General features: G+C 42.4%; 1 protein-coding gene and 1 non-coding gene across 19 annotated transcripts in view; one reads left to right on the top strand and one right to left on the bottom strand.

Moving 5' to 3' along the window:
• The window catches only part of Ppp6r3 (protein phosphatase 6, regulatory subunit 3), a 121,106-nt gene that overhangs the window by 80,856 nt on the left and 28,044 nt on the right, over positions 1 to 12,206 (top strand). For all 18 annotated transcript variants that reach the window (XR_001782603.2, XM_017318250.2, XM_017318249.2 and 15 more), the window contains 5 exons: positions 1,140 to 1,292; positions 2,663 to 2,812; positions 4,340 to 4,404; positions 8,087 to 8,202; positions 10,262 to 10,347. Coding sequence is in view for 17 of the 18 variants with exons in the window: in XM_017318250.2 (XP_017173739.1) it covers positions 1,140 to 1,292; positions 2,663 to 2,812; positions 4,340 to 4,404; positions 8,087 to 8,202; positions 10,262 to 10,347 (570 nt within the window). In the remaining variant the exon portion in view is untranslated. The remainder of the gene's footprint in view (positions 1 to 1,139; positions 1,293 to 2,662; positions 2,813 to 4,339; positions 4,405 to 8,086; positions 8,203 to 10,261; positions 10,348 to 12,206) is intronic.
• Positions 4,765 to 4,869, bottom strand: Gm23940. The gene has a single exon (XR_003952966.1). It is a non-coding gene; the product is annotated as a U6 spliceosomal RNA (small nuclear RNA).

The raw sequence follows: 12,206 nt of genomic DNA, 5'->3' as shown, positions 1-12,206 counted from the left end.
TTCATATTCTCAGTGATACTTGTTGTGATACTTGTTGCTGTTGTGAGTGCCTAGTAGGTCCAAGGGGCGTTCTATCCAGGGCTCTGCACCTTCATTCAACTCAACTCATTCACCCTAGGAAACTCTTTAGTATTTAACAGCTAAATAAATAGCCTTTGGCATCCTGCTTGCCAGTCCTAGGAATAAGAATCAGAAAAGGAATCTAAGAGAAGACTAGAGCATCACCAATGAAACATGGAGTCAAGAGGATAGAGGTAGTGTATGAGAGCTCAGCAGTTCGTTCAGCTTCTTTTCTATGCACACAAAGAGGCACCTGATTCATGGCCCCAGTGTATAACCAAGTCTCTTGTTGAGACTTCTCTTTCACCCTTGCATTGAGTGACACACCTGGCCTCACTCTATGATAAGTAGATTCAGGGAGTATTTTTAAAAGCTTAATGAATAAATTAATAAACTTGTACTAGGGATTGAATATAGTCTGATACATGCTAAGCAGGTACCATGAAGCTTTATACAAAGTCTTAGAGTTTCTTGGAGTGGAACGGTAAGGCTTGGTCCAGAAGAGGAGAGCGGGCAAGTATGAGGGCTTGGCAGTTGCTGGGGAGTCTGCGAACCTTGGAAGTAAGACACTGGTGACTAATTAGCATTACATACTATGTTTTTTGTTTGTTTGTTTGATTGATTGTTTAAAGTTTGTTTGTAGGGGGTCAGAGAACACCTTTTGGGAACCTGTTATCTCCTTCCACTCTTACTATGTGTGCTCTGGAGATAGTGAGAGGAAGAGGCTTGTGGGTAGACCTGCTTCAGGGAGGGCAGCTTAGGGATACATTTTAATCTGTCATTCTTTTGTGTCAGAATGTCTAAAATGCTACAGTATCTGTTTCTGTCTTGTGAATATGGATTATTGAAACTCCCTTTGTAGACAAGAACAGGCCACATCTATCACGTTTCTCAGAACAAACACTCGCCTTTTTACTGTATATATACTAGTTTCTGCCTTCTTGTAAAGATTCTGGCTACAAGGTTAGATTTCTCTCAGGGCTTAAATTGTATGGTATTAGCTGGCCTGCTGTGTTGGCACATGAACTTTTTGTTTATTCACTCAGCTAAATTTAATTTGAAAGCTTTTTTTTCCACAGAAAAGTGTGATGAAGACTACATGGGGTATATTGGACCCACCTGTGGGGAATACTCGATTAAATGTCATTAGGTTGATATCCAGCCTGCTCCAAACCAATACCAGCAGCATAAATGGAGACCTGATGGAACTGAACAGCATTGGCGTCATATTGGTGAGATTCTGCCTCATAGACGTTTGAAGTCACCCTTGATAGTTTCTAGGATTATAGCACAGTCTTCAAAGTTAACAGGGGTATGATCTGGGGACAGATCTCTTTAACTGTCACCCTGAGCAGTAAAAACTGCTCTGAACTCAGTCTGACTCGTCCCAAGCCTGCATGTGATGTGAGGTGCTAGAGGTGTCATCTTACTCTGACACCCATCCACTCAGTAGAGGGAACAGCTTATTCCTTCCACAGTCTAGGAGATGCTAGGAAAGCAGAAAGTACGAGAGCAGAACATAATGGCCAGAGGCACATCTGTCACAAGGCACTGGCTCACTGCTCAGGCCACATCCCCGGCAGGGTTACCATGTTACTAACTCTCCTCACTCTGCACACTTGGGCTCTGAGTAGGAAGCCTAACTTCAAACAGGAATGAGAGCTTTAACTCGTTACAAGTTACAAACTGACACTGGGCTAACAGTGGAGACCAGGATGAAACTGTAGGATAACCTTGACCCTCTTTCTCTAATAAAAATAATTCTCTGTATCACATTTCCTCATTTAAAAATGAGCCTCAATTGTGGAGTTTATTAAAGTTCTAAGCAGAGACGACTGCATGCTTGGTGGTCTGGAGAAGCAGTGCTAATTCTCTCTCCCTGCAGACATAGGGCGAACAGCCCGGAAATGGACGGAGCTGGATATTTGCATCACTTTCAAAACCTTTTCTTTGAGAAGGCTATGCTCATTTTGTCTTTATGTTTCTGGAACTTTCTTCTACTTTCTAATATATTCTAGGCAAATTCAAACATATTGAATGAATAGACAGTTACATGGACTATGAAGTGGTGTTTCAAACCACCCATTAAATAAAGTTTTGTTCCTTTTAATATGGGCATGTGTGTATCTGTGTGCACACATGCATGTGTAAGCATCATGGCTCCCATGTTGAGGTCAAACTACATCCTTTAGAAGTCATTTCTCTTCTTTCACTGTGTGGGTTCTCAGATGCACACTAAGGTGATCAGTCTTGGTAGCAAGCACTTTTACCTACTGAACCTGTTTGCTAGCCTTCTACCTTTTTTTTTTTTTGAGACAGAGTCTCATTGACTCTGAAACTCTTCAGTTAGGCTAGAGTGGTTGGTCAGTAAGCTCTACCCGTCTTCACTTCCCCAGCACTGGATTACAGACATAAGCCACTATGCCCAGCTTTTCAGTAGGTACTGGGGATCTGGAGTCACATCTTCCACTTATCAGCAAGTGCTTTACTATGGAATGTCTCTCTACCCTGAAAACATGTTCTTCAGTTGCTACTTTGTGAATGTTTAAAGTGATGGCTTCAGCATTGAGCTAACTGAAGAGACTGCACTTTTCTTTTGTAGGATATGTTCTTCAAGTACACATGGAATAACTTTCTACACACGCAAGTGGAAATTTGCATTGCTCTCATTCTGGCCAGTCCTTTTGAGAATGCAGAGAATGGCACAATTACTGATCAAGACTCCACTGGTGACAATTTGTTATTGAAGCATGTAAGTATTATTTCCTCTTATTGTGTTCTCCGAGTGTGAAGTGAATTACAGTTGAAGGACAGACTGAGTAATGTCCAAGTTGAAAGGTTAAGCTATCACATGCTTATTTCACTTTGACTAGTGATTCTGTTAATCACATGGACATAACACCTCTCAATGAACTGTCAGCCCACTTCCTTGTACATTTCAGAAGTTTGAACATACTTTGTGGGAGATAAATGAACCATAGATAATTATTACTGAAAATACTTCTACTGTATTCCAGTGCTGAGTAGGTACCTGAACATGTGAAGAAATGAGCTTTAGTCAATGTTGAATGATCATTCTTTTTTTTTTTTTAAAGATTTATTTATTTATTTATTATATGTAAGTACACTGTAGCTGTCTTCAGACACTCCAGAAGAGGGAGTCAGATCTTGTTATGGATGGTTGTGAGCCACCATGTGGTTGCTGGGATTTGAACTCCGGACCTTTGGAAGAGCAGTCGGGTGCTCTTACCCACTGAGCCATCTCACCAGCCCGAATGATCATTCTTTTTATGGTCATCCTTTCAGGGTCTTTCTTGTGTTTTATAGGCTAGGGGCAGGGAGAGGGGGGGGGTCTTGCTGTGTAGACCAGAGTGGTCCTGGACTCAGAAACTCTCTTGGAGCTAGAGTTAAAAGCATTTACACTGAACCTGGCTTGGGGGTCTCTTTCCTGTAAAATATGATGTGATTTTTTTTTCCCTTTGGATCAGTTTTCAGAGGTCTGCACTTTAATGCTTTTATCTAATCCTGTAGTTCCCATGTGGTTTATTCCCAGACCTAGAAGGCAAAACGGCTAGCCAGGAACAGCCAAGTGACTAGAGAAGAAAAGTGCCATTGCTCAAGTTTGCAGCCCACAGTGGCTTCTTTTTGAATTGCTAGAGTTCAGGTAGAATACACAGGTGCCAGTATTACATGATTGTTAGGATTGTTCAAGGTCCTGTTGCCCACATGTAAAAGTGAAGCAGGCTAGGTATTGTTGTACATGCTTGTAAAATAGCATTTGGGGGACGTAGACGCAGGAGAATCAGTGAGTTCAAGACCAGCTTGACCTAGGTGAGACCCTGTCCAAGAGGGATTACCGTCCCCACCCCAAAGCCCCTAGTAAAATAAAGCAAACAGCAGAAAAGTAGAGCTTTGCTGCTCACGGTGGCAGTATCCTTAGCAGTTAGTTGCCTAGTAAGTGTTCTCTGTGGCCTGGGTCCTGATGGGACTGCTCACTGGGGATCTAGAGTAAGCAGCACCATGCTGCCCTTGGGTGGGCCAGTGACTAAAAACCACATGTGGTTTTGTTTTATATAAAGTTTTTTTTTTTTTTTAGTTTTTAAAGACAGGGTTTCTCTTTGTAGACCAGAATGGCCTTGAGCTCACAAAGATCTGCCTACCTCTCCCTCCAGAATGCTAAGGTTGAAGGCTGGGCCACCATGCTGGGTTTGCTTTAGTGTTTTAATGCTTTGACCATTAGGTTAATAATTGGACTAATTGGAGTGTTCTTTCTTATTAGCTTTTTCAAAAGTGTCAGTTAATAGAGCGAATACTTGAAGCCTGGGACACAAATGAGAAGAAACAGTAAGTAACATGTTCTTTTTTCTTTTTCAATACAGTATTTTTATTGATTATTTGGGAATTTCATATAATACAGCCCAATCATGCTCACTTTCTAGTCCTCCCCGGGGTACCCAGATCCTTGTGACATCCCAACAAAAAGAAGGAAAAAGTCCTTTTTGTGTTGCCCATAGCCACTGGAATATGGTGGAACTAGTCGCAGTGGCCAGTCCGTTAAAGAAAGCTGATACTTTCCTCACACCACCCAGAAGTCACCAACTGTGAAGAGTACACTTCAGCAAACCCTATCACGATTTCTAGAGTTCTACTCAATGGCTTCCCATCTGGAGTGTTTCTTTTGGGGTTCACAGGGAGGAGGCTTGTAAAAATACAGGATGCTTTGTGAATTTGTGTCATCCTTGCAAAGGGACCCTGCTAATCTTTTCTGTATCGTTCCAGTTTTAGTATATGTGCTGCTGAAGTGAACACAACTAACTTGTTTGTACAAGCAGTACAATTTGATTTATAATTCACAGAAAATCTTACCATCTCCCCTTTGCTCCTCAGAGAAAGTAAAAACAGCTACGTCCTAACAGATACCTTTCTACTGACCTCTCTCTGTCTGTGACTCTCAGGGCAGAGCTGTCTATGAGCATGCGCTTAGAGTGAAGCATCACCACCCATGCATGCACCTATATTTTCCTCATAGACAAGCTTTTATAAAGCTTTAGTGAGTCATCCCCACTATTTTCTCACATAAGGTGGTGTTGTGACGGTGGCAGGGGCTGGCAGGACTCTTGTCAGTACCCTGGGAAGTTTTACATCCTGCTCAGATTCTGAAGCAGGCAGTGTAGGGTGGGTTGCTGTGTGAGGCTGTGCATGTTTGTATAAGTGAGACCTAGCTTATGGGGACTTTGTTGGGTGGTGGTTTATGGAGTGCCCGGTGAGAAGAAGGAGTCCTAGTCTGATCATTAGCATACCCATCTCTTCTTGATACTCTGAGGAATGTAGGTAAACCCTGCTCCTGCATGCTGCAGAAGGGGAGAGGTTGGAACTCAGTTTACACTCAGCCTTCCTCCTCTCCCCTTCTGGCTTTGAGTCACCACTGTGAAGTCCGCTTTCTTAGTTTCTATGTAAGCAAGAACATATTGTCTTCTCATAGCTCTTACTGCTCCTGATAGTACTTATTCTTCAGTTCTATAGATGGTGCTACAAATGGTAGGATTTTGTTCTTTATGTCTAATATATCCCTCCTCCTTTTGTTTTTGTTTGTTTGTTTGTTTTTATCAAGAGTTTCTCTGAGTAGCCTGTCCTGGAACTTGCTCTGTAGACTAGGCTGGCTTCAAACTCAGCTCTGCCTGCCTCTGCCTCCCAAACGCTCACACTAAAGGCATGTACACCACCACTCGGCCTACCCCATTTTTTAAAAACAAATACCACTTTATGAAAAAATCTTCTCATGGGCCTCGTTTTGATTTGCATGTCCCTGTTATTTAGTAACACTCTGCATCTTTTTGTGTCTTATCTTGAGAAATGGCTATTTAGATCATAAACATTGTTTAGGTAGAATCGGGAGGGTATTTACTGGTGGCTTTTACATCTCCTGGTTGTGAGGCAGTATTAAGATTCTCACCAATCTCCTATGTGGGATGTGCATTTTGTAATGTCTCCCATCTCCCACAGTCTCTCAGAGTTTGAGGTGATTCCATTTGCTTTTTGTTGCTTTCATTATCAATGGTTTTGGGGTATTCTCCAAAACATCTCTGCTCAGACCAGTGTCATGTTTGTCTTTTGCTCTAGTAGTGTCATAGTGTCCAATTTTCAGTTGAGTATTCCTTTTGTGTTAGTTTGGAATGTGGGAAAAGATGGCCATCCAGTTTCACAGTTCTGCATGGGAATGTCTAGCTTGATTAGCACTATTTACTAACATGACTGCTTCCTTCTGAGTCACGGTTAAATCTGTTTCTCAGTCATCATGATACATGTCTTCTAGATGGCCAATTTCAGGAAGTGTAACGGCTGTGTAGAACCCTTACATAGTTACCACTATAGTCAGAACATAGAGTGCTTCCAGTGGTTTGGCATCAGATTGACTGAGGCTCAGGGTGACCTTGAACTTCTGGTCTTCAGTTCTGGGATTACAACCACGTGCCCATGTCTTGCTTTATGAGGTGCAAGTGATTAAGCCCAGTGCTTTTAGTGTAAGCAAGGCTACATTCTACCAACTGAGCTCCTCATTAACTTACATTGTCCAGATCCATCTCTGTTCAGATCTTTCTTACCCCGAAGAAGCTAAGTGATTCAGGGCAGGAATCAACTTGTCTTTGTTGTTCTGGGTGGTGGTGCTGGTGCACTTAATAAACACCGGTGAACACAGATGGGGTTTGATGTGGCCAGTATGGAAAACTGGTACCATTTGTGTGGCTGTGGCAAAGGGTTTGATTAGCAGGTACATTGTTCCAAACGGATGTCCTTTACCAGGACTGTGAGACATCTCTAGTTCTGTATCTGACCTGTTAGCTATCTGTGACCTCCCATCTACCACTCTTTCTCTTCCTGCCTCATCAGGCCAACACATAAGTATCCTGGATACTATTCTCTTCCTGTGGGTCTATCCTCTGAAGGCCTGGTGAATAAATGGTCCCGTGAGTTTAGGGGATCCTGAAAGTTTTCTCTAATGCTTCAATCATCAGAAGCCTTGCACAGGCTTTTGTTTTTTTACCTGTCGCCGTAAATAAGTATGGGAGGGAGGGCTAAGAAGTTGCCTTTGGGGACAGTGAGTCTCTGGGTCTTAATATGAAACCAAAGGCAGCCTTTACAGTTCATTGTGAGCCTCAAATTTCCCACACATTCTAGAGATTACCCAGCAGGTATTACATTTTCCAGAAGGAGTTTTGTTGTTCTCTTTTAGTGGCTCCTGAAAGGGATTTCTCCCTTTAAACAAATATCTCTTGAGTCTCTGCCCTGTTGGTTCCATCATCATCATCATCATCATCATCATCATCATCATCATCATCATCATCGTTACTTTATAAACCATTGACATTAAAAATGTAGTCTTATATAAAGATGAGAGTATTGGGAGAAAGTAGACCAAAGCTCTGAGGCTGAGCTTACTGGTCACTGAGGGGTCTCCAGAGAGTGCACGGGTGCTGCCTTTCTCACCTAAACAGGTTTTCAGATAAGCCACTGTTGAGAAATGTCATTAGTTATTTGTGTCTATCCATTAGCACAAGTAAAACTTGATATCTTTCGAGGAAAGGGCCAACAAAATTCTAACCTCAGTTTTTTATAATAAGTCTGAAATTCAGAGTTTTTTTTTTTTTTTTTTTTTTTTTAAATGTAAAGGCAAACTCCAGTGCCCTGGGGCATTAATAAATGTTTGCTTTAGATAGTATCTGAGGTAGTGATTGTTCCTGACTTGGGAGTAATTGTTCTGTTGCTATGCTGCTATGCTTCCTGCTAAGTTTATGTGCTCTCCATTTGAGAATATACACTTAGGTGTATATCCTCTTATTGGTTTTTCCAGACAGGGTTTCTCTGTATAGCCCTGGCTGTCCTGGAACTCACTCTGTAGACCAGGCTGGCCTCAAACTCAGAAATCTGCCTGCCTCTGCCTCCCGAGTGCTGGGATTAAAGGCGTGTGCCACCCACGACCGGCAGTGTATATCTTCTTAGTGTGAATATTTATTGTTTCTCTTGTCAGGGCTGAAGGAGGACGACGGCATGGTTACATGGGACACCTTACGAGGATAGCTAACTGTATTGTGCACAGCACTGACAAGGGTCCGAACAGTGCGTTAGTACAGCAGCTCATCAAAGGTAAGTTAGTTAACAACCTAATTACATGTGTGTAGGACCAGAGAACAGGTCAGGGGTTAAAGTGTTGGGAACAGGTTGCAAGCTATAGATGGGGTTTGTTTTCATTTTAGAGACATTTTTTTGTTTGGAAATCTCATTGTAGCTCTTGAGACTATGTTTGAACCATGTGGTCCTCAGCTGTACTTCTGCTTAGATTTTTGCTGTTCATTTGAAATCAAGTGGCATGCTAGAGTCACTTTCTGTTACAGAACACTGTTGATGGTATGCTTTTTGTTCTGTTTTTATTTTTAAAGATTTCTGTGTTCACCAGACATAGCAGTGCATGCCTTTAATCCCAGCCCTTGGAAGGCAGAGGTAGACAGATCTCTGTGAGTTTGAGGCCAGCCTGGTCTATGTAGTGAGTTCTCAAACAGCCAGAGCTACATAGTGAGACCCTGTCTTGGGGTGGTGGGGGTGGTGTCTTTATTTATTTTATGTATATAGGTAGGTGTATTACTAGTGTGTGTGTCTATACACCATGTACATTCAGGTCCCATGGAGGTCAGAAAAGGATGTTAGGTCCCTCTGGAACTGGACTTAATAGATGGTTGCATGTTGCTATATAGGTGCTGGGGATCAAACCCCGGTCCTCTAGAATAATAGCCAGTGCTCTTAATCCCTAAGCCATCTCTCTACCCCCTCACCTGATTCTGTGTTCTGTGTTTCAGTGGAGCCATAGCTTTATGGTAGTTCTTGCTTTTTCTTCTGAAGCCTCCTTCCTTTTTAAAAATGAATATTTGTGTTTTTCTATATGCATGTATGTATACCATGTGTACTTAGTCAGAAGAGAGCATTGGATCCCCTGCAACTTTTTTATGGATAGTTGTGAGCCACCATATGGGTGCTGGGAACAGAACCCCGGTCTCCTGGAAAAGTACCAAATGCTCTTAAGCACTGACCCATCTCTCTAGCAGCTGGAGTCTGCCTGTCCTCCCTCCTGTGGATCACACTCCTTATCCGAGACATTAACACATTGTCAATGTTACTAAAATGAAAGACTTGATCCTAAAGGATTCTTTTTCTACTAGCATTTAAATTTAATCAGCCCAGGGTGACTTGGCCTTCTACACAAGCCTTAGACCACAAGTCCATTTTGTCAGAATGAGAATACCAAATGCTCTGACCTGCAGGATCTGACCCAGTGGGACTAACTAGTTCTGAGACATCTTTGAATGTAAGAAACTAATAATCTTTGTTCAAGGATTGGTGCTCTGTCGAGTGCGCTGAAAGCCTAATTCTCACCCAGTGACTGAATAACTGAGGCTGGTCCATCTGTAATTTTGCTTCTTGAGAAATACAAGCCTCTTCTTGAAGCCACTCCTCGTGGTTCGTATCCTTATCAAGGAGAGAGGGCCATGTATGGTTAGGCTTGCTCCTTCGTGGAAGTTCCTGTGTGAGTTTGTACCTGTGTATGGATGCTTAAACCACAGTTGTCAGATGACCTCTCTGTATGTAGATAGGCTTCTGAGGTTTATAGGTAGGGAGGGTTTCATTTCTGAGAAAAACCATTAAAGTTTCTCTAGAAAGTTGAATTTTGCTGTAGAACATTTCTTCATGTTTTATTTATGAGGCAACTATGTAGGAGACATACAAGTTCAATCAAAGCAGTCAACTGGGTTCTGTGGACCATTCATCGGTCCAGTGTCTGGTATAGGATCCCAGAAAAGTACAGAAGCTAGTATTTGTAAGGTTTCTTAAACTTGTCCACACAGACCTCTTTCTGCAGAGTGGAGACAAAAAGTCCATGTTTCCTTTCAGCAGAGCAGTTGTTAGTAATTGCTACATTGTGACTCTTGGCCAGATCAAGCCAACAGTGTTGGTGGGGTGGGGCTGTTGGTTGGGGCTCAAAAGTCTGTTGACTGGGCCTTTTTGGACTCGTTCTCTTGGACCACTGGGCAGGCCATAGCCAAGACTCCATTCAGCTCATTGGAGTCCCCCAAGTACTATTCCTGTAGCTACTCTGAGACTGTGCACCCTTCCCCCACTGTGTTTAATCCTTTTTTCCTTTTTCACTCTAAAGATCTTCCCGATGAAGTCAGGGAGCGGTGGGAGACGTTCTGCACGAACTCCTTAGGAGAGACGAACAAGAGGAACACGGTAGATCTAGTAGGTTTCACAGGTTCCATTTCTGGGGTTTTTGGTGCTCTCGGCCATTGCCTATTGACTTGAAAAAGGTTAAAGACTATCCATTAGGCCCAGTGAATATGGGCTGAAGAAAAGCTTGTGACTCTTTGCAGGAAGAGGATAGTATTCACAGCATTCTTGATTTGTTCATTCACCTGCTTGTGACCTACCTTACATGGCGAAAAGGTACTAAAAAGCCACCCATGTCCACTGCAGTCCACATCAGTGCCGTGTCTGCCTGGGTCCTGCTCCCTTTGCACCTCTGCCTTCCTCTTGTTCTGTGGCTTTGTGCTTTGGGCTTCATGTCACTCTGAGTTCTTACAACCCCAAATATTCCCATGGATGTTTCTAGTATTATAGAGTTCAGCTTATTCACATTTTAGAACACTTTTTGGAGAAGAGAGTTATAGATGACTCTGAAACTTGCAGCTTTAGAATGTTGAATTGAATTGATACTTTCAGCTAGGGAATAATGGCATTGATAATTTTTCAAAATTGGACTTTGGAATGTGTTTTTGTTTTCAAACACATTAAATTTTAAGATGAGTATTGCTTTATTTTAGCTTTCACATTTGAGAATGCATCTTTGTTAGCATTGGTTGCTGGTGATTAGGATGAGGGCCCAACTCAGATGTGCTGTTCAGCACAAGTCACTGTGGTTTCTTTTAAGAACACCTCAGTCATTACTAAATTATGTAGCAAATAAGAGCTGCAAAGTCAGTAGGTTATCTATGTCACACTGCACAGGCCCTTGTCTCCCAATTGACTTGAGTAGTAGAATAATGGCTTTCTAAAGGTGGTTTTGATACATGATTAGGAAGTACGGCAAGAAAAAAAAAATGACTATAGAAGGGAGCTTTGTGTGGCCATGTGGTTACAGTAGGTCTGATGGCTCCAGTATGTGCCATTGCCTGTCTGACCAACCCACATTCCTGTCAACAGAGCTGGCCAGCAAGGAAGGGCACTTTTTATAAATGTTACATAGCTGTATGCTTTGGGCTTTCCTGTACTGGTCAGTTGGTTATAATAATTGAGACTGGGTTTGAAACCACCCCAGCTAGCACTGAGTGGCTAGCTCTGAAGAGCACTACTGTCCTGTTTTGAGACATTTTGTTGCTGGTTAAACTCCTACATAAATTCTACTCTAGGGATACCTGCATGGTATCCTTCATTTTTTGTATTTTAAGAAGTATTTTATTTGGGACACTTTTAAAATTATCCTCCTGTGATTGATTTTGTTCCCTTTTTTGAGATACAATCTCATGATCTGCCTGGCCTGTTATTTAAAAAAAAAAAAAAAAAAATCGAAAATGTCCACTTAAAACTTGTTTCCAAGCTTTTAAAAAACAGTTTTCTTGTGGGACATACTAGTATATGCCTATAATCCACAGGAGGATCAGAAGTTTGAGTCTAGGGCTAAAAGATGACTTGTTACATAAAGCACTTGGTGTGGGAACATAGGGCCTATATAAGAGCTGGGCATAGAAGTGCATGCTTGTAAGCCAGCATTAGGGGAGTCAGGGTGATCCCAGCCTCGTGAAAGTGATGAGCTCCAGTTCATACACCACCCTCCATAGGCACCCACACGTGCACTGCACGTACAGAAACACACAGGTGGGGGAAACCCAAGGCTTTCAGGGTGGCCTTAACTACTTTGCAGGTTTGAGGCCTGAACTACATGAAAAGCTCCCCTCCTACCCTGCTCCCCTCCCGGCACCCAAAAAAAGCTTAGGTAGATTTGCTTGCTGCAGATGTCTTTGAGAGCAGTCTGTAGTAAAGGAGGCTGCCGTGGCTGCCCACACAGCCAGTTCTCAGCTGCTTTGCATATAGCATAGAGCATG

The sequence above is a fragment of the Mus musculus genome, chromosome 19 (genome assembly GCF_000001635.26).
Source record: "Mus musculus strain C57BL/6J chromosome 19, GRCm38.p6 C57BL/6J".
NCBI classification, from domain to species: domain Eukaryota; kingdom Metazoa; phylum Chordata; class Mammalia; order Rodentia; family Muridae; genus Mus; species Mus musculus.
This window is presented reverse-complemented; position numbering and strand designations above follow the sequence as displayed.